At 32.3% G+C, this 25029-nt stretch overlaps 2 protein-coding genes across 3 annotated transcripts; both read left to right on the plus strand.

Moving 5' to 3' along the window:
- The first annotated feature begins 145 nt into the window (after positions 1-145).
- LOC106715985 (bifunctional 3'-phosphoadenosine 5'-phosphosulfate synthase) lies at positions 146-17092 on the plus strand. Of its 2 annotated transcripts, none has more exons than XM_045678209.1 (14): positions 146-278; positions 6495-6669; positions 8272-8444; positions 9790-9927; positions 10854-10973; positions 11429-11569; positions 11934-11996; positions 12394-12633; positions 13057-13212; positions 13850-13955; positions 14289-14431; positions 15045-15206; positions 15850-15958; positions 16909-17092. In XM_045678209.1, the coding sequence occupies exons 1-14, from the start codon at positions 240-242 to the stop codon at positions 17016-17018; spliced, it is 1875 nt and encodes a 624-aa protein (XP_045534165.1). In that variant the 5' UTR covers positions 146-239; the 3' UTR covers positions 17019-17092. The 2 variants fall into 2 exon arrangements, with proteins under 2 accessions (XP_045534165.1, XP_045534164.1); XM_045678208.1 differs by lacking the exon at positions 146-278 and adding an exon at positions 2190-2443.
- A 3206-nt stretch (positions 17093-20298) lies between these two features.
- Positions 20299-24994, plus strand: LOC106715994 (isovaleryl-CoA dehydrogenase, mitochondrial). Its single transcript, XM_014509409.2, has 9 exons — positions 20299-20469; positions 21152-21278; positions 21500-21578; positions 21668-21773; positions 22179-22340; positions 23162-23317; positions 23736-23927; positions 24277-24445; positions 24809-24994. The coding sequence occupies exons 1-9, from the start codon at positions 20341-20343 to the stop codon at positions 24940-24942; spliced, it is 1254 nt and encodes a 417-aa protein (XP_014364895.2). The 5' UTR covers positions 20299-20340; the 3' UTR covers positions 24943-24994.
- Positions 24995-25029: the final 35 nt, after the last annotated feature.

Here is a 25029-nt window from a genome sequence, read left to right on the forward strand (position 1 = left end):
TTGTATGAAGTGATAAGTGATAATAAAACAGAAAACTCTGAAACTGCTTATCTCGTTATCTTTAATATTAATTCTAAATTAATATTACGTGAGAGCTATATTATCTGTAATTATTTATGAATGAGATTTAAATTTTAAGTCGTAAGATAAGAATATATTTATGTCAATCATATAAGTACATAATTTTTTGCATTTTAAGTAAAACTAGGTCTACGTCATCTAAAGCTCTTGACTTGAAAATGGATGGACCTTCAAGACCCAAGAAAAAACTCAAATCAGTAAGTACATTGAAAATATTGTTTAGGTCGACAGTTCTGCATAACCTATGCCTTGGTTGAAAGGCTTTCAAATCATAGTCAAGTAAATCAAATACAATTCATAAATCTTGTATAATTTTTTAAAAATTGTATGAAATATAAATATGATTTAAAACAAGCGTATATTGTTATATGTCAAAAAGATAAGTTAATGTAAATGAGAAGATAAGCTGGTATTATTATCTAATAAAACCTACGTGTATTCTGAATACGCTTAAGTTCTAGGATTCAGGTTTTTTTTCGTTTTAGACTTTCTACTTTCACCAGAGAAATGTTTTTATGAATTTTTAACTCAAATTTGGCATTAGGATTCCCAAACATAACTCCCAACACACTGAAATCATTCTCTGATCACATCATTACAGGGATTTCTGGGGTACTCATGACCATGTTTCTTAACAATCCATTAAATTTAGGGTCCCGTAAGCAGCATTTAGGCCCCAGTTAGAATTTATTTAGACCGAAGTTTAAGTGTCCCCTCAGTTTATAAGAGGAATTTAAGTAACAGTTATAATTACTGTGACACTTAACTAAAGATACACCTATCTAAGAATTTCTTTAAGGGCTGAGCTGGACAATAGGTGATTTGCAAGGTTGAAAATTGTATTACGAAAATTTGAAGAATAAATGAAAAAGAAAGATTATCATCGATCTTTGTTTTCCCACTGCTAGACATAGATCTTCCTCAATATCTTCCGATATGCCGTCCTCTTCCTTCCACATACAATGACTTTCCGTCATGCACATTAAGTTTTGGATCCACCTGGAGGGTAAAAAAAATATTATAACTAATCAAATTTCTATTTCAACCATTTTTGTTTATTCTAATTCTCAAATATAAATCACTTGGTTATTACAGTCACTCATTTCATTGCTTCAATGACATTTACTTTGTCTCACTTTGTACAATTCTGGTATTTAGTGACATATTTTTACAAATTAAAATTTTAAAAAGCCATGAAAGGGTCATACAATCTGTCCACAAACTCACGTATACATATTTATCTCTACTTACAAGTCTTAATATTAATATTTTGACCTTCATGTTAAATGATATATTTTTTAAATAATTTTTACACAAAGTGTGTTAATTACAATAATAATTAAAAGAAAGTTAGAACTTTCTTTTATCTTTTATGACTATTTCCTAATTAGTAATTTTATGTCATGTATAAAGTATTTTAGGTCCTCAACTTCTGTTTTAAAACACATTAAGTGTGCCAAATTTCTTACAGTTAAAACCCTGATACACAAACCTGGATAAGCGAAATTTTTCGTGCTTACCCAGGTGTATAAATTTATCTTTCACTGACGTATTTGTAACAATGTTATTTTGCAACTCATCTCATGTTGACACAAATATAATTGATATGAAAAAAACGATTTTATTGGAAAACTAATGACTTGTTTTTAATTTTTTCAGTTTTGATTTCAAACACTGATAAATGAGACATGACTATCCAAAAACCACAATGAGATTTGTTGTCGAGAACCCTATTTGCAAAACGTTACTTTTATACTTTTAGTTTTTGTCTGATATTTGGGCATCCATTGGCTACATCATCTTTACTATTTTCCTCTGGTTTCTTCTGGCTTTCTTCTGTTAAAAGGCCACGTTTTAAATAATCGAGACTCCAAAATTGATGCTATTAGAACCACTCGAATTTTCTTTAAACTAGAACTTTCTAAAAAGCATAAAATGCGTATGAAATGTTTATCAGTAAATCTTTAAAAAAAGTCTAATCGTATTTTTTTTAAATAGTCATGCGCGGTTGCAATTTAAGTACCTATTTTTTAATAGATGTAATTGACAAAAAATTAATCAATTTATTGACAACGGTTCAATGTCATTGACTATGGAAAATGCGCTCATTGTAAATAAATGTAGTTGTGGTGAACTGTAAGCATTGGTGTCAGTGGTTTGCAAGGCAGCGCGCGTATTGCCGCTTCGCACAAACCGGTCTCATTTCCGAACGGAGCTTCTGTTGGCGGGAAAGTATCGCTTCTGACTTTGACTTTTTTTTTTTTTGTTTTTAATCATGAGTTTGGAAGAAAGGAACAGGAAGGTAGCGGAAACTTTTGAAAAATTCAAAATTGATGAATGGGGCAAAGACAACGATGTTAAGGTTTGTTTTGTTTTGCTTTAAATTGAAAATGTTTATCGTTATTTATTTTTAATGATTTGTGTCAGAATATTTCGCGTGTTACAGAAGAGCGGCTTCACTTTTACTTGTTCGTATTTGATACGATACGTTCTACTGGTTTCTTGATATGGACGATAAACTTTCTTTTTTGTCATTATCATTTCATTTTATGTCAAATGAAGTATTTTAAATATTTGCCTTTTAATCGTGAGAAAGTTAATAAAATAAGGTTTAAATTGAATAAATGTAAATATTAATTTAAAAAATTATAAATAACAGATAATCTATAGATATCTTATTCGGAACAAAAAAGTAAAGAAAAAGGCTCTCGTAGTTTAGTGGGCAATTACGCAATTACCAATTATGTTTTTGATTAAAAACATTCTGTACAAGTTCTCCAAGAACCATTGTTCTATGAACACCTTAGCATTTTTGAGGTGTCTGAATAAGTTTGAGAATCGTAACTTTTTTTATTTACTATTGTAAATATCTTTAGAGTCCTTTAAAAACGTAGTATGTATTTTCATTTTTTAAAACCACTACTTGTCGCCATTTTGTTTGTTTGGATCAGCGACGCTTGTGATTTACTTCTAAATTCTTCAATTTGCCTAGGCATTTTGTAAACGTCGTTTTATTCGTATTCGAATGTTAGGGCATAATATGAAAAGACGCGGTGTTATACAATTTTCCTAAGGCATATTATATATAAGCCGACTTTATATAAAATGTTGGCGCCGTTTATACAATCCACCTGCGACATATACATTTGCATCACGCACGCTAATAACGTTTCAATAGTCTTACCATTAGACGTCAAACTATTCATCTTTAGGTATAACCTCTTGTTATAATATTACAATTAAAAAACAAACGTTTCAAAGATATAAAGGTACATGGATGGCGAACCTATGTCATGCGTGACGATAATGCCACAGGATACAATATTTTGAGCAGGCGAATGAGAGTCATTCCGACGCTACGGAATGTTTCCAATAATCAGAAAGCCAAAATTATTTGATGGCACGCCTATGACCTTAAACATTTCTTTAGAAAAATTACAAATTGATAAAGCTTCGCCATCCCTGGTGTAGTAGCTACTTGCTTAAAGCTTGTTTTGATATGAAGATTGCAGTAGAATACGTCAATAAGATTTTACTTGTATTATGTTTATGCCACAACCACAAGTAACTCAAAATATAGTCATTGCGCTAAATAGAATTTTCTTATTTTGAATTTTTAACCAAAAGGAAAGTCATGTCGTAGGTACTGAAAGTAGGCTTTTAAATTATTCTATTTTAAAGACAAAAGGTATAATAAAAAAGGGGACAGAGTTATATGATATTTTTTATTAGAAAACAATTTTAGAACGAGTCATGTGAAAAATGATGTCAAAATGACTTAAAAATGAGTTTAATTTGAGTTTATAATTTGTTGTATTTGTAGTTTAAATATGCTTGTAAATATATAAAATTTTCTTGTATAATAAAACAGTTTATGATGTTTATTTTATGCGTGCAGTAGAATTGTGCAATATAAAACATAACGATTACATAGCGCCCGTTATATACCAATCAACTTGTTTCTGTATGTTGAAAGTGTTAAATAATATACTCTCCCTCTCACTATTAGCTGTAACCCTGCCATTAGTAGTAGTTAGAGTGAAGTGAAGAAGTCCCTTCCTTTTCCTATGATAAAGATGGGAAGGAAAAGTTCAATCGACGGGGGAGGAGGATAAAAAGTGAATGGAAATAATTCATTTTCAGTCTGTCCTCTTCTATGATCATTTAGGGTATACAATCTGCAAAATAGCAAATGTACATATCTCAGAAAAATATCTGACTATATAAGTAAATTGAGTTGTTTTTGTCAATGTAATTTTCCTATTTTTTTTAGTAGATAAATTATCGCTATCTTATTTATCAAATGGATTTGACTGAATTTATAAATTGCAGGTTTCCGACAATATCTCTCTACTGATACCAGAGATTATGTCCTACTTGTTTTCGTTGTATTGCATCATTGAATGAGTTCACTTTTTAATTTCAAATAATAAAAATATCTAATGGGGGTTTGATATTATCTATGTTACTGAGGCACTGGATATCGTAAACGTGCCAATATAATAGTGGCTTAATGAAAAATTTATATTATCATTCATATAAAGTAATCTTAATACATGTCTTTAAAATTGAATTTAAATAATTCAACCTAAATAATCAAGACTCTTATTTGATTTAATTGAACTCCGTTTTCCTTGAGTTTATCAATTTGAACACATTTTATAAACGTTGTAATTTGTTTGTAAAGAATTTGATAATGTAAACAAATGCGGCAACACTTGTGTGACAATGTGGAGATATCTATTTGATGTTCTCCCTATTAAATATAACTGTCGCCCGCGCTCCGTCCGCGCGGAATTAAAAAAAAATCTTAGTAAGTAGCCTATGTGTCCTTCAAGACAATGGTTTTACATCTGTGCCAAATTTTAATATCCGTTAAGCCGTTCCGCAGATACTTTCCAATAAACATTCATCCATCTAAACTTTCGCATTTATAATATAATATTAGTAAGATGTATTTTACGAAAGTATATGACTATGACATATGAATACATTATGTTATGCTGTTTATTAATTCTGGTCGAGATTCGACTCATCGTCCGAGATTAGGGTTGCCAGGTCGCCAACCCTACTAGCCGGACAGACCAGCCAGTTTGGCCGGATATTGGTAGAAAGGTTGGACACCCTATATTATTTAGGATTTTGTCTCAGTATTAATAGGTACACTCTCGTTTGGGAAATGTAAAAAGCCTAACAAAAGCCGGAAAATCGTTTATTTTGGCCGGACACGTAATCAAAAAGCCTATGTCCGGCTTAATCCGGACGCCTGGCAACGCTATCCGAGATCTATTTTTGAGCTTTTTTGCTTCTGTTAGTAGATTCATCTTTACTTTTACACTCACATACGATTACGACTATATTATAGCCTTCGAAACATATTTATTATTATACCCGTTAATATGACGCATAATTATATTTTAAACATTCAACAACAGGCTGTTTCTATACTAATATCATAAAGCAGGAACGATTTAGTTTTTTGTTTAAATTAAATGGGTTCCGAAATAACTGAAGTGATTTGAAAACTTCTTTCACTGTTGGGAAGTTACAGTATCCCCGGGATTTAATATTATATTTTTTTTTATTTCATAAGATTCAGGTTGTATATGTTTGTACACTTTTTTCCAATTTGGAGTTATCAATGCGGCCAACTAGTACCTACAGAGTTATAAACTCTACTACATTATATAGCTCATAAATAGGAAAAATATACTCTACTGTTCGGACTACGGATTCGTTGAATATTTAAATGCAATTTTTGATACCGGTCCTCGCTGACTTCTTTTTATCGATACCGTGATTATAGTAAATATGGAAACATAAATACCGTATTAAATATTTAAATAATGTATTAAATGTTCAATTTTAACAAGGTTAAATGGGCAGTTTCAATTATTTAATGAATTAGAATAACTTGTGAAAGGAACAGGAAGACTAATTTTATTGCATTTCAGTTACGTTAACGTGATTTGGCCTTAACTCTATTCTCATTGTAATACTTTACGTTTTTTTACCAATTTTTTATCTGTGGAATAAGGAAACCGTTTAAATTCCATGAGTCATTTAAGATAGAATATGGAATATTTATAGCATTAGCCAGTAGTTCCAATAAGACAACATTTGATTTATCTATTGCAGTTGGACTGTAATTTGAAATTTACAAACTCAGGGGGGCAAGTTTTCGAGTACATACGTATCTAGAGATAAACCACCGCTATTCTTAATGTCTGTAAAAACCATACGTAACAGGTTCGTTGCCGGTGTCATGCTTTTACACGCATATGTACGAATACACCGTCCATCTTTAATTCTACGAACTTTCTTTATTATAGCCAAAATCTCGCCATTATTACAGTAAAAATTTAAAATTATTACTGAAATATTTAACGTGACGTTTGACATTTCTTCGACAGTGTGTCCAAGTGGCGACCAACGTGGTTGAGCAGAAACACCAGGTGTCTCGAGCCAAGCGCGGCAAAGCGCTCGGCAGCCGCGCCTTCCGCGGCAGCACCGTCTGGTTCACGGGGCTTAGCGGCGCCGGCAAGACCAGCATTGCGTTCGCGCTCGAGGCTTACCTTGTCTCTAAAGGTAACAACGATGCAGCTGATTACACTATGCAATTAGATTCCCATACTTATCTTGAAGTTAGAGATTTGTCGGAGACCACGGGCCCACCAAGGGACGAGACAACACTCTAATTAGTTGCTTTAAATTTAATAATTTTTATACATTCGGAAAGTGTGGGAATTATGATAAATAAAAGAATGAAGAGAAATTATAAATTATAAAAGAAAAAGAAAACAAAATACACAAATACTGTATCTTCACACACTAAGCACACTTTAATTGTTAATTTTAAATAGAAGTAATTTTTTTTTTATAAACACTTGCTTGACTTGACAACACACACATGATCTTTACTTAATCAGTATGTAACAAAGTATAATACTAATACTGTACTCATCGAACTAATCAAAATCATTTCGATTTATATGATTTGTAATTGTTCTCTAGTGATTACTTTTATATAGTATGCATAAATGTAACTTGATACTGCCACACTGTTGCCTCGTACACGTGGACACCTAATTACTATCTGCCGTATATACGATGTTTATATTATTTATTTCATAATGTTTTCTACAATATAAGTAAAGTTTAAAGTTAAAGATACCGAAAACAGTGATGTCTTTTTTCATAGAAACAGGAAAATACTACGACGTAAAGAAACATTCTGTATTCCCCTCCCCTGTGGAAAGATAAGCTACAATTATTTAATGTTTGTTGAATCGCTCCCTCGGGTATCAACTTTATCTATAATATAAAAACCAATCAAATAGTTTGATGTAAACCGATAGAGTGAACCGATGGATTATTTGTTTGTTACCTCGACCTTTACATGTTTATTATGATGTAGGTTTATGAAGGCCATTGTTAGAGTCACTGTCAATAAGCGTTGTAATTTCCACAGATACCAAAATACAAAGGAATCGAATATTGTAGAGATTTTGTAGAAGTCTTTTCTAAAAACGACTGACGAAATATCTGCAGTTATTTTTATGTTAAATAGCTGTTGCCCGCGACTCCGTTCGCGCGAAATTACAAAAAAACTTAATAAGTAGCAGTGTGTTCTTCCAGACTATCTTCTACATCTATGCCAAATTTCATCAAGACCCGTTGAGCCTTCCGGAGATACGTTCAAACAAACATCCATCCATCGATTCATTTAAACTTTTGCATTTATAATATTAGTAAGATAAAGAAATAGGTAGAAGTAATACAATAATTTTCCATTTAATAATACTTTTCATTATTTATCATATTACACCTTTATCTTAATCCCGTTGCGGGTGTTACGAGTGACGTAGGGTATTTATGCATGATAATCAATAAATATATTGATAACTCGAAATTTATTACATAATTTCTAGTCATTATAGTCACACCTACACGTCGTGAGTATTAGGAATTTCTATATCTATGTATTTTCTATCCCATAGTTGTAATGGTAATTAAGTTATTCTACCGCCACAGATAACTACGCCACCATAACAATTTGAAACGAAAGATTTTATACTTATACGTTTTGTATGTTGATTTAAGATGCTGTACTTCTCCATTTTTCTACAAACAGGTCATCCAAAAACACCTAAGATTTTCGATCTAAAAAAAACTTTTGTTTTGTCTTAGGTATCCCAGCGTATGGTCTTGACGGAGATAACATCCGGACTGGTCTGAATAAGAACCTGGGCTTCAGTAAAGAGGACCGCGAAGAAAACATCAGACGTGTGGCAGAGGTAGCCAAACTGTTTGCGGATAGTGGTGTCGTGTGTCTGTGCAGTTTTGTATCGCCTTTTGCTGAGGTATGTAACATTTAAATATTTATGTATAAGAGATTAGAGCTGTCAAAATTATAGATTCAAAATATGTCATGAAATAAGTTTTGACATATTTTTTTTCGGCCACAATTGTCAAAAGTGGCATTGGAGACCTCGTCTTAGAATAAAAGCCCCTACAATCTTTGTTGTTTAAATAAATATCTATTGTTTTCTGTGCTCTCTAGTTCCTTATACTTTTTTTGCCATCGATAATTGCATTCGGCCTTTAATTATTTCGTCTAATTTCACGGTCGATTCACTTCAGTCTGATTTAACATTTAAACGTCACGTTGCATAGTTTTGTTTGCGGTTTTTGTAACAATTTACTGTACTTTCAACTTCCGTATTTAGAGTAATTTTAACAAGTTGTACAATGTTATTGTCTATTATTGAATAGATATTGAACTAGTACAACGGAATATTACGGTTCAACCTGTATGCCCGGTTCTGAGACAGATCACACTTCTTCTTTTTACCACTGTTAAGAACCTATTCAAAATTAGGCAATAATAAGAGTAAGTGAATGTCCGATATTGTGTTTTTTTAGTATTTACTGGATACTTCAGTGTGAAATAGTCTAGTTTAGTCTTTCCCCTTCTTTCTATGTTACTTCATTAGAATAGGAAAGTGATATTAACAATTATTATTATACACATGTGTATTTATGTGTCACTACTATACGTTATCGAGTTTTTTTAAAGGTACAATAACCTTATAGTACACTTTTCGAGCAGTGTAAAGATCGCGACGGATCAATGACCTACTGATAGTAACAGGTTTAAAGTTTCAAACAAAAATATTTAAAAAAAAGCACTTAATTAGCAATTGCAATACCTGGACCATTAACATCAAATATAAATAAATCTGGCTTGTATTTTGACCTCCAAAAATTATAGACGTAAAATAAACCGTATCTTTGTTGACGTCTATTTTTAACATCCTGTAACTCACAACTTAGTGGCCAAATAAAGAACAGCAAAAAGGTATTATTGACACGTCTCATAGGGAAAATAGTATGTAATCGATTAACTGTAGGTTTCTGATGCCAAAATTTCTGTATAAGACATAATATGACACCCCTGTCATTATCTTTGCCAAAATAGAGTTAACAATATGTTTTAAAAGGACATTTTGGTCTTTGAAACCCACAGTAAGTTTTTACCATGACCTTACTGTATAAAATTCAGTAATAATGATACTGGTGTAATTTTCATAGTTGCTATATCGATTGCTGTAAATTGTAAATTAACTCTTATTAGCGAGGCACGGTTATGAAATTGCATTCTAATGTGAACTCTAAGTTATTGAAAATAGAGTGGTTTTTGTTTAGGATCGTGAGTTGGCTCGTCGCATCCATACAGACTCGCATCTGCCATTCTTTGAAGTGTTCATAGACACGCCTCTTGATGTGTGCGAGCAGAGAGATACTAAGGGTCTCTACAAGAAAGCCAGGGAAGGACAAATTAAGGTATGTCTTTCAACTAAGTAATGATCATTGCTTTGAAAAACTGCACCTTCTCATTAATTTCTTAAGGAATTTTCTGTAGTTTTTATTTTTATAGATCGTCAGTTTTTTTCACCTTAGATCACATCAAATTAGCTTTCGAATAGTTATTAACTTGTCGAAAATGTAGGATTAACAAATAACTCAAAGTTAACAGTTGCTTAAGTTATCTTTCTCTATTTTAAATATGACAACATCCGGTTGATACAAGAAATTGTCTACCAATGTCTAAATATAGAAAAAAAGTTGTTTGTTGCTAAAAGAAAACGGAAGTACAATTATAGTTCAAAGAACAGCGGCGTTTTTAATACATGTGGATATATAATATGTAAAAAAAGGTCTATGTTCCTGCGTATTTCATAATATATATAAAATATATAGAACTTGTTTATTTACATATATTATCTTAAACTTTCCGTAACATTGTATGAAAACTTTCACCTATCTAATAACACTTTATATAACTAGACTTTCGTTCGAAAGGTAAATAATTATTGATTTTTATGTCAAGGTTTTATGGCAGGAAGTGTACAACTTTCTGTTCTAATACCAGATGTTATAACCGTGTGTTTCCACTGTCAAACATAAAATAGGATTCTTTAAAAAAATAAATACAATTTAACCAGAATAAGTGACAGTCTAAGGGACTTACAGTAATAGAGCTTTCTCTCTAACTCAAGTTCCTCGCTTGTGAAGGTCGTCCGTCGGATTAAACAATGGCTCTCGCTTTTAGAGGTTTCTCGTTTTCCAGATTAGACTGCATCACAATATGTTGTACAGGTCCATCCATCAATTACCATCTAACACTTTGTATATAGTACATCAGGACAAAGAAAACTTTTCCCCGTATGTTCTAACTCAAGTGTGCCAACTATGGTGGTATTTCGCAGGGCTTTACCGGTATTACTCAAGAATATGAAAGACCGGACGCTCCCGAGCTGGTCATACAAACCGTTGGCAGGACTATTGAGGAGTCCACAATGGAAGTTATTTCACTACTTGAATCACAGGTGTGCCTTTTTTATTTAAAGAAATTATTTTTTGCTATTATCTTGATATAAATGTCAATAAAGAAGTCGATTAACATTAGTATTTTTACCTAGTATTGTTTTCAGTTATTAAAAGCTATTTTTCATACTCAGAATCTTTAATAATTACTTAAAAAGTCCAATATACCGACAGTATTGAACAAAAAAAGTAAATTAGTTATTCAGTAACAAAGACGATATGAAACTGGAAATATGTACTTATCGAACTAGTTTAATTTTATGGAAGATATAATTACTTTAAAAAAATGGTAGAAAACTCCAATTAAGCCTTTATTAGTTATTTAAATTTTGTTGTTCAGATAATTTTGGCCAGGGTAATATTAAAATGTACATTTTATTATTACAAAAGAATACATGTAAGATTTATTTAAATAAATGTATTTTAATTTTTAATTTAAATAAATATTTTTTTTTAGGGTATTATACCCCGTCACGAGGCGAGGAATCAAGAAGTGGAAGAATTATTTATATATGGCAACCGGCTCACTAGCGCCATCGAGGAGGCGGCAACACTGCCGCAGATACAGCTCACTGACTTAGATCTGCAGTGGGTTCAAGTAAGACAAATATATTGTTGAATTTTTTATACTGGTAACATTAAAATGGTATTTTTTTCTAAATATGGCAACACTTTTCTCCATGGTTCGGTATCTGTGAGTTATAAACGAATCATATTTGTGTATTTTTGAATGGATGACGGTGTTAGGTTCGTTTAATATGTAATTTTTTTGTATAAAACCTAAATAAATAGTCAAAAATATTGAAATTTATAGTTTAATTATGTTTAAGTGTAATCTTACTAATATAAATGGGAATGTTTAGATGGGTGGATGGATGTTACAAAGTTTTTTTTTAATTCCGCGCGAACGGAGTCGATGGCGACAACTAGTTATGTCAAATTTTTTTTTACTCTTATTACAGGTACTTTCAGAAGGTTGGGCTTATCCACTGAAAGGATTCATGCGAGAAACAGAATATTTACAAGTTAGTATATTAATTAATCTAATTGTTTTTATTTTTTTTATACAGATTAAAATAAACTGAAAAAATACAGTCGAATTCATAACCTTCTTTTTGAAGTCGGCTAAAAAGTAAAAGAACCACATAAATAACTATTGTAAAGTAAGATTATTAATTCTAGTCAACAAAATGACAAGTGCAACTTATTGATACAAAAAAGGGGTGCTGTAAATTACATATTTTTATTTATATAAAGGCATTTTGATATTGAATAAAAAAAAATCTTGACTAAATTTTAATTGTAAAAAATGGATTCTACCACATCACTATTTATTTGAGTACTTGCAACACTGGAAATGTCAAAACTGACTGGAATTATTAATCTTGCTTTAATTATTTTTCTTCGTGTGAAACTTTCTAGGCGCTACATTCGAACTGTCTGACACTTCCGGACGGTTCTCTGGTGAACCAATCAGTACCGGTGGTGTTGCCAGTGACGAGCAGTGTGAAGGAGCAGTTGTCTGGTGCGGGGGCGCTGGCGCTGGTGCACGGCGGTCGCTGTGTTGCCATACTGAGGAGCCCCGAGTTCTACCCTCACAGGAAGCAGGAGAGATGCTGCAGACAGTACGGGATATATCACACCGGACATCCTTATATTAAGGTAATTAGTGTTGCCATGTTTGTTGTGTGAATATCTTTATGTGTCATTTATTTTTTTATATTTTTTTACTCACTTTATGTAATTAAACATATATTATGTATAGCAGAACATATATTCGTTGATTTATCTTAATTTTTCATTCATATCGTCCACTCTGATAGCAACACCATATAGACCCATTTGGGAATCCCTGCTGTAGTCAATTATCTATATATGTATATATAAAAGAAAGTCGTGTTAGTTACACTATTTATAACTCAAGAACGGCTGAATCGATTTGACTGAAAATTGGTGGGCAGGTAGCTTAGAACCAGGAAACGGACATAGGATAATTTTTACCCCGTTTTCTATTTTTTATTCCGCGCGGACGGAGTCGCGGGTACAAGCTAGTTAAGTATAAAATAAAATACACTATACTTGCAGATGATCGAGGAGTCAGGAGATTGGCTGGTGGGGGGTAACCTGGAGGTGTTTGAGCGCATCCTCTGGCACGACGGTCTGGACTCCTACCGCCTCACACCCAACGAGCTCAGGCGCAAGTTCAGACAGCTCGGTGCTGACGCAGTCTTCGCATTCCAGGTATTAAATTATACACAGAACTCAAGATTACAGATATTTGACTTGTAGGAAGACTCACAGTGGAGAAATATCGAAATAGAAGTAGAGATCCTCAGAAATGAGGAAACAACGCAAAGAGAAGAAGATAAATATTTCATATAATATAAGTAGAGCGTCGGTGGCTCAGGGTTTAATCACTTGACTTGCAATCTGTAGGTCCTGGGTTCGAATCCCGCCATGTACCAATGTGTTTTTCGATTCTTGATTTACATATGTACATTTATTCGACGTTCTTACGATGAAGGAAAACATCGTGATGCTGCACATATCTGAGAAGAAATTCAACCAGCACATAGCTGTGGTTGACTATGGCCTAGTCACAACTAACTTGGGGTAGGCTCCGAGCCTCTCAGTGGGGACGTATAGTGAGCTGATGATGATACAATATAAGTAGAGTTGAACATAGATAAGCGAGTAACCTCTTAAAGTGAGAGTGATGGTCCTGACGGCCAACCTCCATAAGCGAGAAACTCGTGTTTTGAGAACCTTTATAAGCGAGATAGATTCAAGTCTTGGACTCTCGCTTATTCAATTCGCAGTTAATAGTTATCTAAATTCCTTTTCCCTTATAATTCATAAATGGTTATTTGATGATCAGCTCCGCAATCCCATCCACAATGGACACGCGCTGCTCATGCAGGACACACACCGACAACTCATCGAGAGAGGCTTCAAGAAACCTGTTCTCTTACTGCATCCACTAGGTAAATTATGATTGTCTTATATACATATTTCATTTAGTTTTCAATGTTTTTTTTTTTAATAGGACGTCTTAAGTTAATTTTATAATTTTTAGATAAATCTCACCAATGTCCGTCTCGCTTAAGTTACAAAAACATTGTCTCTTTCTTTGCATTGAACTTAAACTCTGCCTCTTTTTTTACAAATAACCAATTATCATAATATGATTTAATCAAATAAAATAACTAGATTTATCATCTAGTGTTAAAATGTCTCGGAATCCAGTTTAGTTTGTAGTCAGCACTTTGTTGTTACCTTGTGGTAACAAGTGTGTAAGTAACAATGTTGTTATGTAGGTGGGTGGACGAAGGACGACGATGTGCCGCTGGAGGTGCGCATCTTGCAGCACAAGGCGGTGCTGGCAGAGCGAGTGCTGGACCCTGACTCCACTGTTCTCGCCATCTTCCCCTCACCCATGATGTACGCTGGACCCACTGAGGTAATAATAAAATACTTAGAATTTGTTTTATAACGGTATATTTTCAATCTTGTAACATTTGCCATCCTTCTCATTAAATTTGAAAAAAAAAAAACAAAGATAGCAGTAGATTTCATATTAAAGTTGACTACTTTTGGGAAGCCCCGGCAACTTAATTGTAAAGATTTACTTGCAATAAATACATTTTTTTTTATAAAGTGCCACGACATTCTAAATTTAGGGTTAAGTAAATTGGTCCATGGAATGAAAAAAGCATTATTGTACCTGGATAATCGAGAGATAAATAGATCGCGATATTTTTCTCGCCAAAGTTTCTCTCTTACCCGAGATTCTCGCTAATTCCGTCAATTCCGTCAAACGATTCTCGCTTATAGAGGTGTTCTCGCTTATCCAGGTTCGATTGTATTTCAATGACTTTCACATAAATAATCGTATTTTGGTAATATTTTGTAAAGCATTTTCATAGCTGTTTTTCTATTTTTATTCAAATTCCCTTCATTCGCGAGATAATTTTGCTGATGTAAAATGTTTAAAAAAATACTTTTTTTTTAATTTGAACTTATAGATGTTTTTTTTTTACTTCGAAAATGTGATAACATGTGTAACTATCTAGGTACAATGGCATGCAAAGTGTCGCATGAACGCTGGTGCCAACCATTACATAGTGGGTCGTGACCCCGCCGGCCTCCCCCACCCTGCCGGTGACGGAGACCTCTATGACCCCCGCCATGGTGCCATGGTGCTCAAGATGGCGCCCGGACTCAATGACCTCGAGGTTACTGTTACAACACTACCACAATAACATCACACTTCAACTCACTGTTTAGCCTAAATAGCATACAAAGTACATTTTTGTTATAATATACTATAGTCTGACAAAGATTTCTGTCCCGAGAAGTTTTAATTAATAGAATAAATATAATAGAATAATAATAATAATAATAGAATAATAATAGAAATAATATAATAGAAGTTTCAATAAATAAATTTTGACCTTTACTAATAATAAATTAAGCGACATTGATTACTTTAAATGATTATGAAATTCTATAATTATGTATTCACTATTTTTTCTGTACCTAATATTATTATAAATTTTTGCATGTTAATATTATATTAACAAATAGGCCGCACTCAAAGATTCTGTAACACCTTAATAACTGTACCCTATTTATGGCAAATAAATGAATTATTATTATTATTATTATTATTAATTTTACTATTGCCATTAGTTTTGTTAGAACTAATGTAAAAATTACTAAGGCTTAAGTTATCGTAATTTATTGTCAATTAAGACCTTGACCAACATTTTGACAGTTTATAATTAATACATTAATTATTTGTTTAGCAAACTTTAAGTAGTCGCTTAAATTGACTCAAAAAGCTAACAGATGGCAATGTATTATATTTTGTTCTAGATAATTCCATTCCGTGTGGCAGCGTATGACACTTCTGTGGGCAAGATGGCCTTCTTTGATCCAACCAGGAAAGAAGATTTCGACTTTATATCAGGAACAAGGATGCGAGGTAAGTGACGCCATATTTAATCATTAATGAAAAACTAACTAGTAGTTTTTGAGTCACTTTAATTTTGAAGTAGTTTTACATTTTTCAATTCTCTAATAAGTTCCGCTTCGATTCCTGTTGTCGGATCTTAAACCAGTGTTTCTCAAAGTGGGCGATAATGCCCCCTTGGGGGCGTTTGAAACCTTGAGGGGGGCGTTAAGGGGACCAGAACAAATTGGGGGTGTTGATGTGGGTTAGGGGGTCGATGTATAATTTGTAATTTCATTTACTTTATATATAGTATTAGTTTTTACCCGCGACTCACCAATTTTCAGTCAAATCGATTCAGCCGTTCTTGAGTTATAAAAAGTGTAACTAACACGACTTTCTTTTATATATATAGATTTTAAATTTAACTAAAATTAGAACCCACATACTACATAATAACGAATAATTAGTTTATATTTCTACTCTGTATGATGTTATAAAAATTTAAAATACTTAACATAGATTTTGTATGAAATCCCGCACAATTTACACAAATAAGTTGTAACAAGTTTCAGCTTAAGCTGTTTCTGATAAAGGAACATGATCGATGATAGTTAAAAAAATTAGAGCAATTTTACCTTAATTACATTGCACTAGAAATTATTTCAATTCACTGGTAAAAATTTCTAGTTTAAAATGTACTTTAAAATATCACAACCGACTAATATAACTAAATTAATTAAAGTAATGAAATTATAGTTTTTAAGTTTTAGGGGTGTATAAAAAATGGGGGGTGCTGAAAAATAATTGATTTTCAAAGGGGGTGGTAAAAGAAATAAGTTTGATAATCACTGTCTTAGTGTATCAGTTGTTTTTTTTTAGTAACAAATTATGTATATTTTAGTTATGTAAACGAAATGAACTTTACTACTTTTATTTTGGAGTTTTTTTTTTCTAGTTGTTTTATATGATCTTGTCCGCAGGTTTAGCTAAAGCAGGTAAAGAACCTCCCAATGGATTCATGGCGTCTTCCGCATGGAAAGTATTGTCAGAGTATTATCAATCTATCAAATCCAAAATGGATACAAATTAATAAATTAAATTATATAATTTCCTATTGGAATACAAGAAGTACGGTGATACTTTAGTATTAATTTTTTTTTCTTGGACCACAATTTTGACATGATTTATTTATAAATGTAATAATAATAATTATTTATTTATATAAATGAAATAATATGATTCAAATAATTTACACCTACAATTGAAATCGTTAATTAATCATTAAAGGAGACATTTGGGTAGATTAATGTAGATTTTTTTTCTTTTTACATGTTAATATTTGAACCACTGGCTTAAAAAAAACTAAATAATGGAATTTTGAAACTCCAGTGGCATTATACGTATTTCTCTTCGTCATATCATGATTTAAATGTAAAAAAAAAAGTATTAATTACTATGAATTTAAAATGTATTAATTCTTTTTATTTCATAAGTTAACAGAAAAATATCATAATAAAATATTTTAGGTAATTTAAGGTGGATTTTCACTGTTCTAGTTTCTTTAATAATTTTATTTTTGAATGAACAAATTATTTGCCAAAATACGATATATATAATCTGTTATGTAATAAATTTATGAATAGAAAAAGGTTGCAATTAAAAAAATATTTACACAGAGTTGTACATTCCCCGTTCTATTATGTATAAAGATGTGTAAAATTACACATTCCGTTATTTTTTATTTACACTGTGACATATACAATTTTATTATTTGTGTTAGTATTGCTCGGGTGTTATATATTTATAGGTTTAATAAATAAAATGTTACATTTTAAATAATAATTATGATGGTGCTTATAAAGCTAAATGGTTTTTATTTAATTATCAAATAAATATTATTCAGTTGGAATTTTTGTTTTATTTTATATTAACATTCAATTCTTTTTTATATTAACCTTTCATACATTTGCAGGAATCTATACTAAGAATGAATGAGTTTAAAATTTTCCTTGTAATATCAAACAAAGACTGAATATTTGATTGTTCCGTATAAAATAATAAATTACGAAGCGATGTTATTAACGCTTTATAATACACTAGCTTTTACCCGCGACTCCGTCCGCGCGGAATAAAAAATAGAAAACGGGGTAAAAATTATCCTATGTCCGTTTCCTGGTTCTAAGCTACCTGCCCACCAATTTTCAGTCAAATCGATTCAGCCGTTCTTGAGTTATAAATAGTGTAACTAACACGACTTTCTTTTATATATATAGATTATTCACTAAAAGTGGGTTTTCATTATCGATTTATTTATATTCAAACATATAAGCATCTTTTTCTTTATCTTATAATAGAAAGAGATAATAATATGTACCATTATAAATGTTTCGGCAATTGAATTGCATAGATTAATAACTTCACACAGTTTTTGTGATAATAAAATTATGCACAAATGCAATTTATTATTTGAAAATAAAATTCACAACTGTCGGGGAACATTATTAAATTACAAATAAAAAGATAAACAATGTTTGTATTAGTGATGTAACGAATGTTGGATTTTTCACATTCGCGAATGCGAATGCGAATGCGAATATTCATCTTCAATATTCGCGAATGCGAATGCGAATGCGAATGTTAAATTTCAAATAAAGCGCGCGCAAAATGTTTGACATTTCGTGTCGGCCATGTTTAAATTGAACATAGCCGAGCCGATACAGGTTGAATGAACGAAGTTAGTCACAGAAAGTTCATTCGAAAAGTATTGTTTTGATTTGAGGTTAGTTTGGTGTTATTGCATTTCCCAAATTTAACCCAATTTTAAATAGAAATAAATATTTTTTGTTTTTGTAAAAAGCTTATTTACAAATAGTCAAGTATTCATTATTTGATTTTTTAAGTTTATATTTCATTATCATATTTAATTCTTAGAAAATATCTAGTGGGATGGAAAAATATATAATTAAAGCCAAAAAGGTTATAAATTAATATTATACTTAGATTTGATTGGATCTCTGAAGTTCTGTTTTCACAAAAGATACTTGAATTTAGAATTAGATTTTTTTCAAAATATATGTAAGGCATGGACATTCATTATTTTTTCTGTGGTGGAGTTAAGTTGTGATTTTGTTAATATTTTAATTAGACTAACAAGAACAAAAGAGAAAGTGTTTCTAATTTAGTTGCTTACCAAGACTGTTCTATAATAATTTTTTTTAATTCAAGTATGGTTAAATAAAAATATATAAATCTTATCAGTTGTGTTATCATTTCATATGCAACCATATAATAATTTCCTTTTTGTTTGTTAAATACATTCGCTAAATATTCGCATCGTTTTTTGCGAATAGGAATGCGAATGCGAATATCGAAAAATATGCGAATATTGGCGAATGCGAATGCGAATGCGAATATTCGTTACATCACTAGTTTGTATGTGTTATTTTTCATTTTTGATTCACTTTATAAACACACTAGTAGTTGTCCACGACTTCGCGCATAAAGCCATATTGACGTTATTAAAAAATAAACAACTGTTCAACAGTAGAATATTACGGTATGAGTACAATTCATATCAATAGCATTTGTTTTAATTTCTTTTATATTCCATAACTCCCTAGTCGTGGGTTTATGAGACCAAAATCCCCTTTTAAAATATATCCATGACGATAAGTTTTAATAAATTTCGTTATTTATCAGTCTGCTTTAAGTTATTTGATTGAAGATGTGTTCCGTACTATTTATGAACACACGAGACGTTGCATATAAGGACATCCTCTCTTCTGCCATATCTTCTCATCCTATCCTTATTAGAAAAAGACGAGTAAGGAAAGAGGGCTAGATTTGGAATCATGTTTGTGTAAAATAACGTTCGGATAACTAATTATCTTACTAATATTATAAATGCGAATGTTTGGATGGATGGATATTTGTTAGAAATTATCTCCAGCCATGCAGCCGATGGATCTTGCTGAAATTTTACACAGATGTAGAACATAGCCTGAAAGAACACATACTTAGGTTACCAATTTTTTTAATTCCGTGCGGATAGGCTTGTGGACAGCAAGTATTATTATTAAGTATTATTATTACATATAAAAGTGTACTGAAACTCTAAATTTTTTTATAAATACATATCACAGACCTTGCCGATTATTGGTCTGTCATGAACCGTTCCGTCACCATCGGAATAACATAAATAATTTGATAGAGCCGATAAACCTGTTATTTGCATTCGTTATCAATGGGTACGTAATTATCATCACTGAATTAATTTAAAATTAGCTTTTGCGTTTTAGACGTTATGTTTATAGCGATAAGATACAAGTAATGTAGCGTTTTATCTTCCGTTTTCGGTTTAGTTTGTAATGGGACAGTTTTAAGCTGGCTACCAATGAGAGTGGTCGTTCAGTATGGCTGTCAGAGTTTTGTGTGGCAAGATCGTACGTCGTTGTGTCAGTGCTGGAACAAATAATGGAAGATGCATGTCCCACTATCCTATAGATGAGCATATATTTGGACTGTCAAGTGAACAGCAACAGGTTTTTATGATATAATTTTTAACAAATGTAGAATGACGAAACAAGTTTGCCTTGTTTTAGAAACCCGATATACTGCTTTATTTTATTTTGACCTTTTTATCGATCTTAATATCAAATGTGTTGTATGTCACTTACAACAATATGTATAAGATAAACCAACAGATATAATGTAAATTAAGTATATTAATTAACTAGCTGTCCCCCACGACTTCTTTTGCGCGGGATTAAAAAATCTTTATTAGTAGCCTATGTGTTCTTCCAACTATGTTATACGTCTATGCCAAATTTCAGCGAGATACCTTCAAACAAACACACATACAAACATTCGCATTTATAATATTATTAAGATTCGTCTGTTATTTTTAGTTAGTTGTTAGAACTAATAGAATTATATCGTAAGCCATAAAAAGACTACGGACAGGACACCTAGAGATCATAATACTGTTGACTGCATTTCCACTTCCTTAACTAGATTCTAGAAACATTTTAAAGCATTGAAATTTAATTAGTTTTTTGTGTCTGCCAAACAATCGAAAACTCAAGTTATCATGATCATGATAACGTTTCATATTTTTACACCACTCAGTTGTATGAATTATCAGATTTGACTTAAGAAATACACGACCATGTTCTCTACGAAAAAAATCCAATATAATACCTCAAAATTTTCTTTTTTTTGCAGCTTCGTCAATTAATTTTCGATTTCGCACAAAAAGAACTAGCGCCAAAAGCAGCAGACATTGATAAGACGAACAACTTTACTGAATTAAGAGAGTTTTGGAAGAAGCTAGGAAATCTTGGTGTTTTAGGTATGTTTTCTTCCTGCACTGATAATGTATATTTAATTAGATTTTAAAAATGCGAAAGAAAACTATTAAACGCATTTTTCTTTCAAATCGGAAAGAAGCTGAATTGTACTTTAAAATAACAAAACGTGTAGTTGCACTACATTTATTCCATACACGTTTAGTATAATGTTGATACGTATTTTATTTAAGAATTTTTTTTTAAATATCTTTATCATTTTAAGGTATAACTGCTAGTCCTGAGTATGGCGGAACTGGTGGGAAGTATTTAGACCATTGCGTTATTATGGAAGAATTGTCAAGGTAAGGTCCTTTGTACAACTGCTTTCGAGCCCCTGCCTCCCCATGACGACTCACATGTTAAGATGAATCATTTTCAATTCGCAATGCAGGGCTTCGGGAGCCATTGCGCTGTCGTACGGCGCCCATTCAAACTTGTGCATAAATCAGATAAATAGAAACGGAACACACGAGCAAAAGGCTAAATATTTACCTAAAGTAAGTAAGAACTACCAGAACATACATATACCTAGTACTATTGTTATTTTTATATTTCGCCAAAATAGCTATGCAAACGCCATCCATAGACATCTATGACAATTGAAGATGCGTCCCGTCCTCCTAAAAATGCACTTATCCTTCCCATTTCTTTATATGATAAGGGTTAGAAGGGAACGTGGAGTAAAATTAGGCCTCTAGTACGGAAGTTGTTATAGAAAAGTCTAAATAGTATTTAATACACACTATTTCTTTGCACCAGAACAATAACTATATTGTCATATATCTTCAGTTGCTGCTTACATTCAAAGAAAACATAGTGTCACCTTGAATAAAAGCACAAAGACGTAATCGAAAGTATTTAAGGTCTCCTTAATTTTCTTGAATATACCCTTGACATTCCAGCTATGTTCAGGCGAGCATATGGGAGCGCTGGCGATGTCCGAACCCGGAGCGGGCAGTGACGTGGTCTCCATGAAGTTACGTGCCGAAAAAAAGGGGGACTATTACGTGCTGAATGGCAACAAATTCTGGATAACAAACGGTCCAGACGCTGACGTTTTAGTTGTGAGTACCTACATTTTATACTCCAGATTGAACGTTTGTAACTATCAAGAAATATTTTTAACCGACCTTAAAAGGAGGAAGTTCTCAATTCGTGTTTTGTTTTTAATATTTGTTACTTCTTAATTCAGCTCCTGGTTGTCCGATTTTCATAATTTTTATTCGAAAGGCGGTGCATGTCATGTAGTCCCCTTGTTTCTTTAGAGTAAATTAACGTTTTCATTAATCTAAGAATTTTCCGAAGATCATAAGATTTTTGATATTACAACATAGCTATGTTAATTCCCATGTCATATTACGTATAGCACAGACATATGTTTACTTATACATTACAAAATATTAAATAGTGCGAACTAACGTATTTACCGACTAAGAAACATGAAACTCGAGTCCCCGTATTGGCTGACCTTTGTCTTTATAAAGATATATGACTTATGAAATTGTGATTTTTGTATGCGACGGAGTAACTATAAATTGTCATCAATATTATCTGTTATCATCTGTGCATATGCACTTAAAGATTTCTATTTTATTAAAAATTTTATTAAGTATTCAAATTTTTCAATTTGATGAAGATTTTGACAGAAATTATCGTAATAATTAATAGCCTTTAAATTCAAATTCACTAATACTTATTAATTAGTTGGACCGCCAAGTTAATGAATGCAAATATAAGTTAACATTTTACTCATTTTATAAAGTGAACAATTCTTGACCTCACTGACCTTCGATATATCGAAAACTACTCAAACGATATAGATTTATGTAGGGTTTTTCTAATTAAAATTACTATCTTAAGGTTTATTATCACGTTTTAATTACAGGTTTACGCTAAAACTGATTTAACAAGCAAACCGCAACATGGAATATCAGCGTTTTTGGTCGAAAAAAATTTCCCCGGTTTCTCTACTGCTCAGAAACTCGACAAACTCGGAATGAGAGGTTCCAATACAGGCGAACTGGTATTTGAAGATTGTAAGGTACCATAATATCCTATTTTAATATGAACTCTCCATGTCACTTGTCATTCTTTTCTCTTCAAAACATTGTCATCTGTGGACCTAGCATAATATTTGCAAGAAGCTCCTTCGTATCGCCCGCTGCACAAATTTTGATAAATTTATTGTCGAAGACGATACGATGGCGCTTGTCACAAATATTAGTGCTAGACTCAATGATGTCTTGGTGTTAATAACTCCTTAATTTTTAAGTTTCTCTTTACAAACTCTGTCTCTATCATATTCGTTTGTCACCGCACATTTCTATATTAAAATTATACGCATTTCAGACGCATTTTCTCTTTTCATTCTTTTCTTCAACTATACATTAAATGTATAGAAACGTAGCATAGAATGTTAAACTATTTTCAAATAATTGAAAGAAATTAAATATTTTTAGGTGCCAGCAGCTAATCTATTGGGCGAAGAGAACAAAGGTGTGTACGTGTTGATGTCGGGGTTGGATCTGGAGCGCCTCGTGCTAGCCGCGGGCCCCGTCGGCCTCATGCAAGCCGCCATTGACACCGCTTTCTCATACGCTCATACTAGGAAACAGTTCGGAAAGAATATTGGGGAATTCCAGTTATTACAGGTAACATGGATTCTTGCATCCCTAATACATTACAGATCAGATCAAGAGACATAAAATCTGTGTTCCATAAATCTAATGCTATAACGTAAAAAATCGATATTGACAAAAGTCATAGTGGTGATCTAATAATGTGGAAATTCTCACTTCTTATAAATGCAACCAATAAATAAGTTACAAAATTCGCGCAATGTTGTAGACTAACAAATGAAGTGACCAGTGTTACGGTCCCTTACCCCTTCCCTCGCATCCCCTTATGGCTCCCTACAACGAAAATTGTGTACTGCACAGCAACCTGTGATATTTGAAAAATACGAAACCCATTTCAGTATATAACTTTTGCATGACATAGGGTAAAATGGCGGACATGTACACGACATTGAGCGCCAGCCGGAGCTACTTATACAGCGTGGCGCGGGCGTGCGACGCGGGACACGTCAACAGCAAGGACTGCGCGGGCGTCATATTGTACTGCGCGGAGCGAGCCACGCAACTCGCACTAGATGCCATACAAATATTAGGTAATCTCTTAAGCTATGCCCGTACAGATTACAAATTAGGACTATTCTTGTAGTGTGCCTAGTCGTAATAAAACCACATTATAATAAGAATAAATTTGGTATCAGTCTATCATATGGCTGACCTTATTTTAGCTACATGATGGAGATGACCTGTAAATTTGATCGAATTAAACTAAAAAGAGTAGATGAGGTGAAGACGGAAAAAGGGCGAATTGTACGATGTAAACGGGACACAGTTTACGAATGTCGTGAACTTTATGAATTAAAAACAAATCATCTGTGCTATATCTGTAACAGATGAGACGCAGTTTATTTTTATTAGGATTCACTTTGTAACTTTGTGATATTATATTGATTTTTCAGGAGGCAATGGTTATATCAACGATTATCCAACGGGAAGAATACTTAGGGATGCTAAATTATATGAAATAGGCGCTGGCACATCTGAAGTGAGAAGAATGCTTATAGGAAGAGCATTGAACGGGGAATACAAATAAATAATGATTATATGTTTATACAAAATAATATAGTTTTTTTAATGTCTCAACAAAAAACTGCGTTGCTACTCTAATTAGAGGTTTTAA

This window comes from Papilio machaon, chromosome 6 (genome assembly GCF_912999745.1).
Source record: "Papilio machaon chromosome 6, ilPapMach1.1, whole genome shotgun sequence".
Lineage (NCBI taxonomy): Eukaryota > Metazoa > Arthropoda > Insecta > Lepidoptera > Papilionidae > Papilio > Papilio machaon.

Coding starts and splice junctions, on each gene's coding strand:
- LOC106715985 (XM_045678208.1), top strand. CDS start 2,357: ATGAGTTTGGAAGAAAGGAACAGGAAGGTAGCGGAAACTTTTGAAAAA. Junction 2,444..6,494: donor GCAAAGACAACGATGTTAAG/GTTTGTTTTGTT, acceptor TTTCTTCGACAG/TGTGTCCAAGTGGCGACCAA. Junction 15,959..16,908: donor ATCAGGAACAAGGATGCGAG/GTAAGTGACGCC, acceptor TCTTGTCCGCAG/GTTTAGCTAAAGCAGGTAAA.
- LOC106715994 (XM_014509409.2), top strand. CDS start 20,341: ATGGCTGTCAGAGTTTTGTGTGGCAAGATCGTACGTCGTTGTGTCAGT. Junction 20,470..21,151: donor TGTCAAGTGAACAGCAACAG/GTTTTTATGATA, acceptor TTTTTTTTGCAG/CTTCGTCAATTAATTTTCGA. Junction 24,446..24,808: donor AGATGCCATACAAATATTAG/GTAATCTCTTAA, acceptor TTGATTTTTCAG/GAGGCAATGGTTATATCAAC.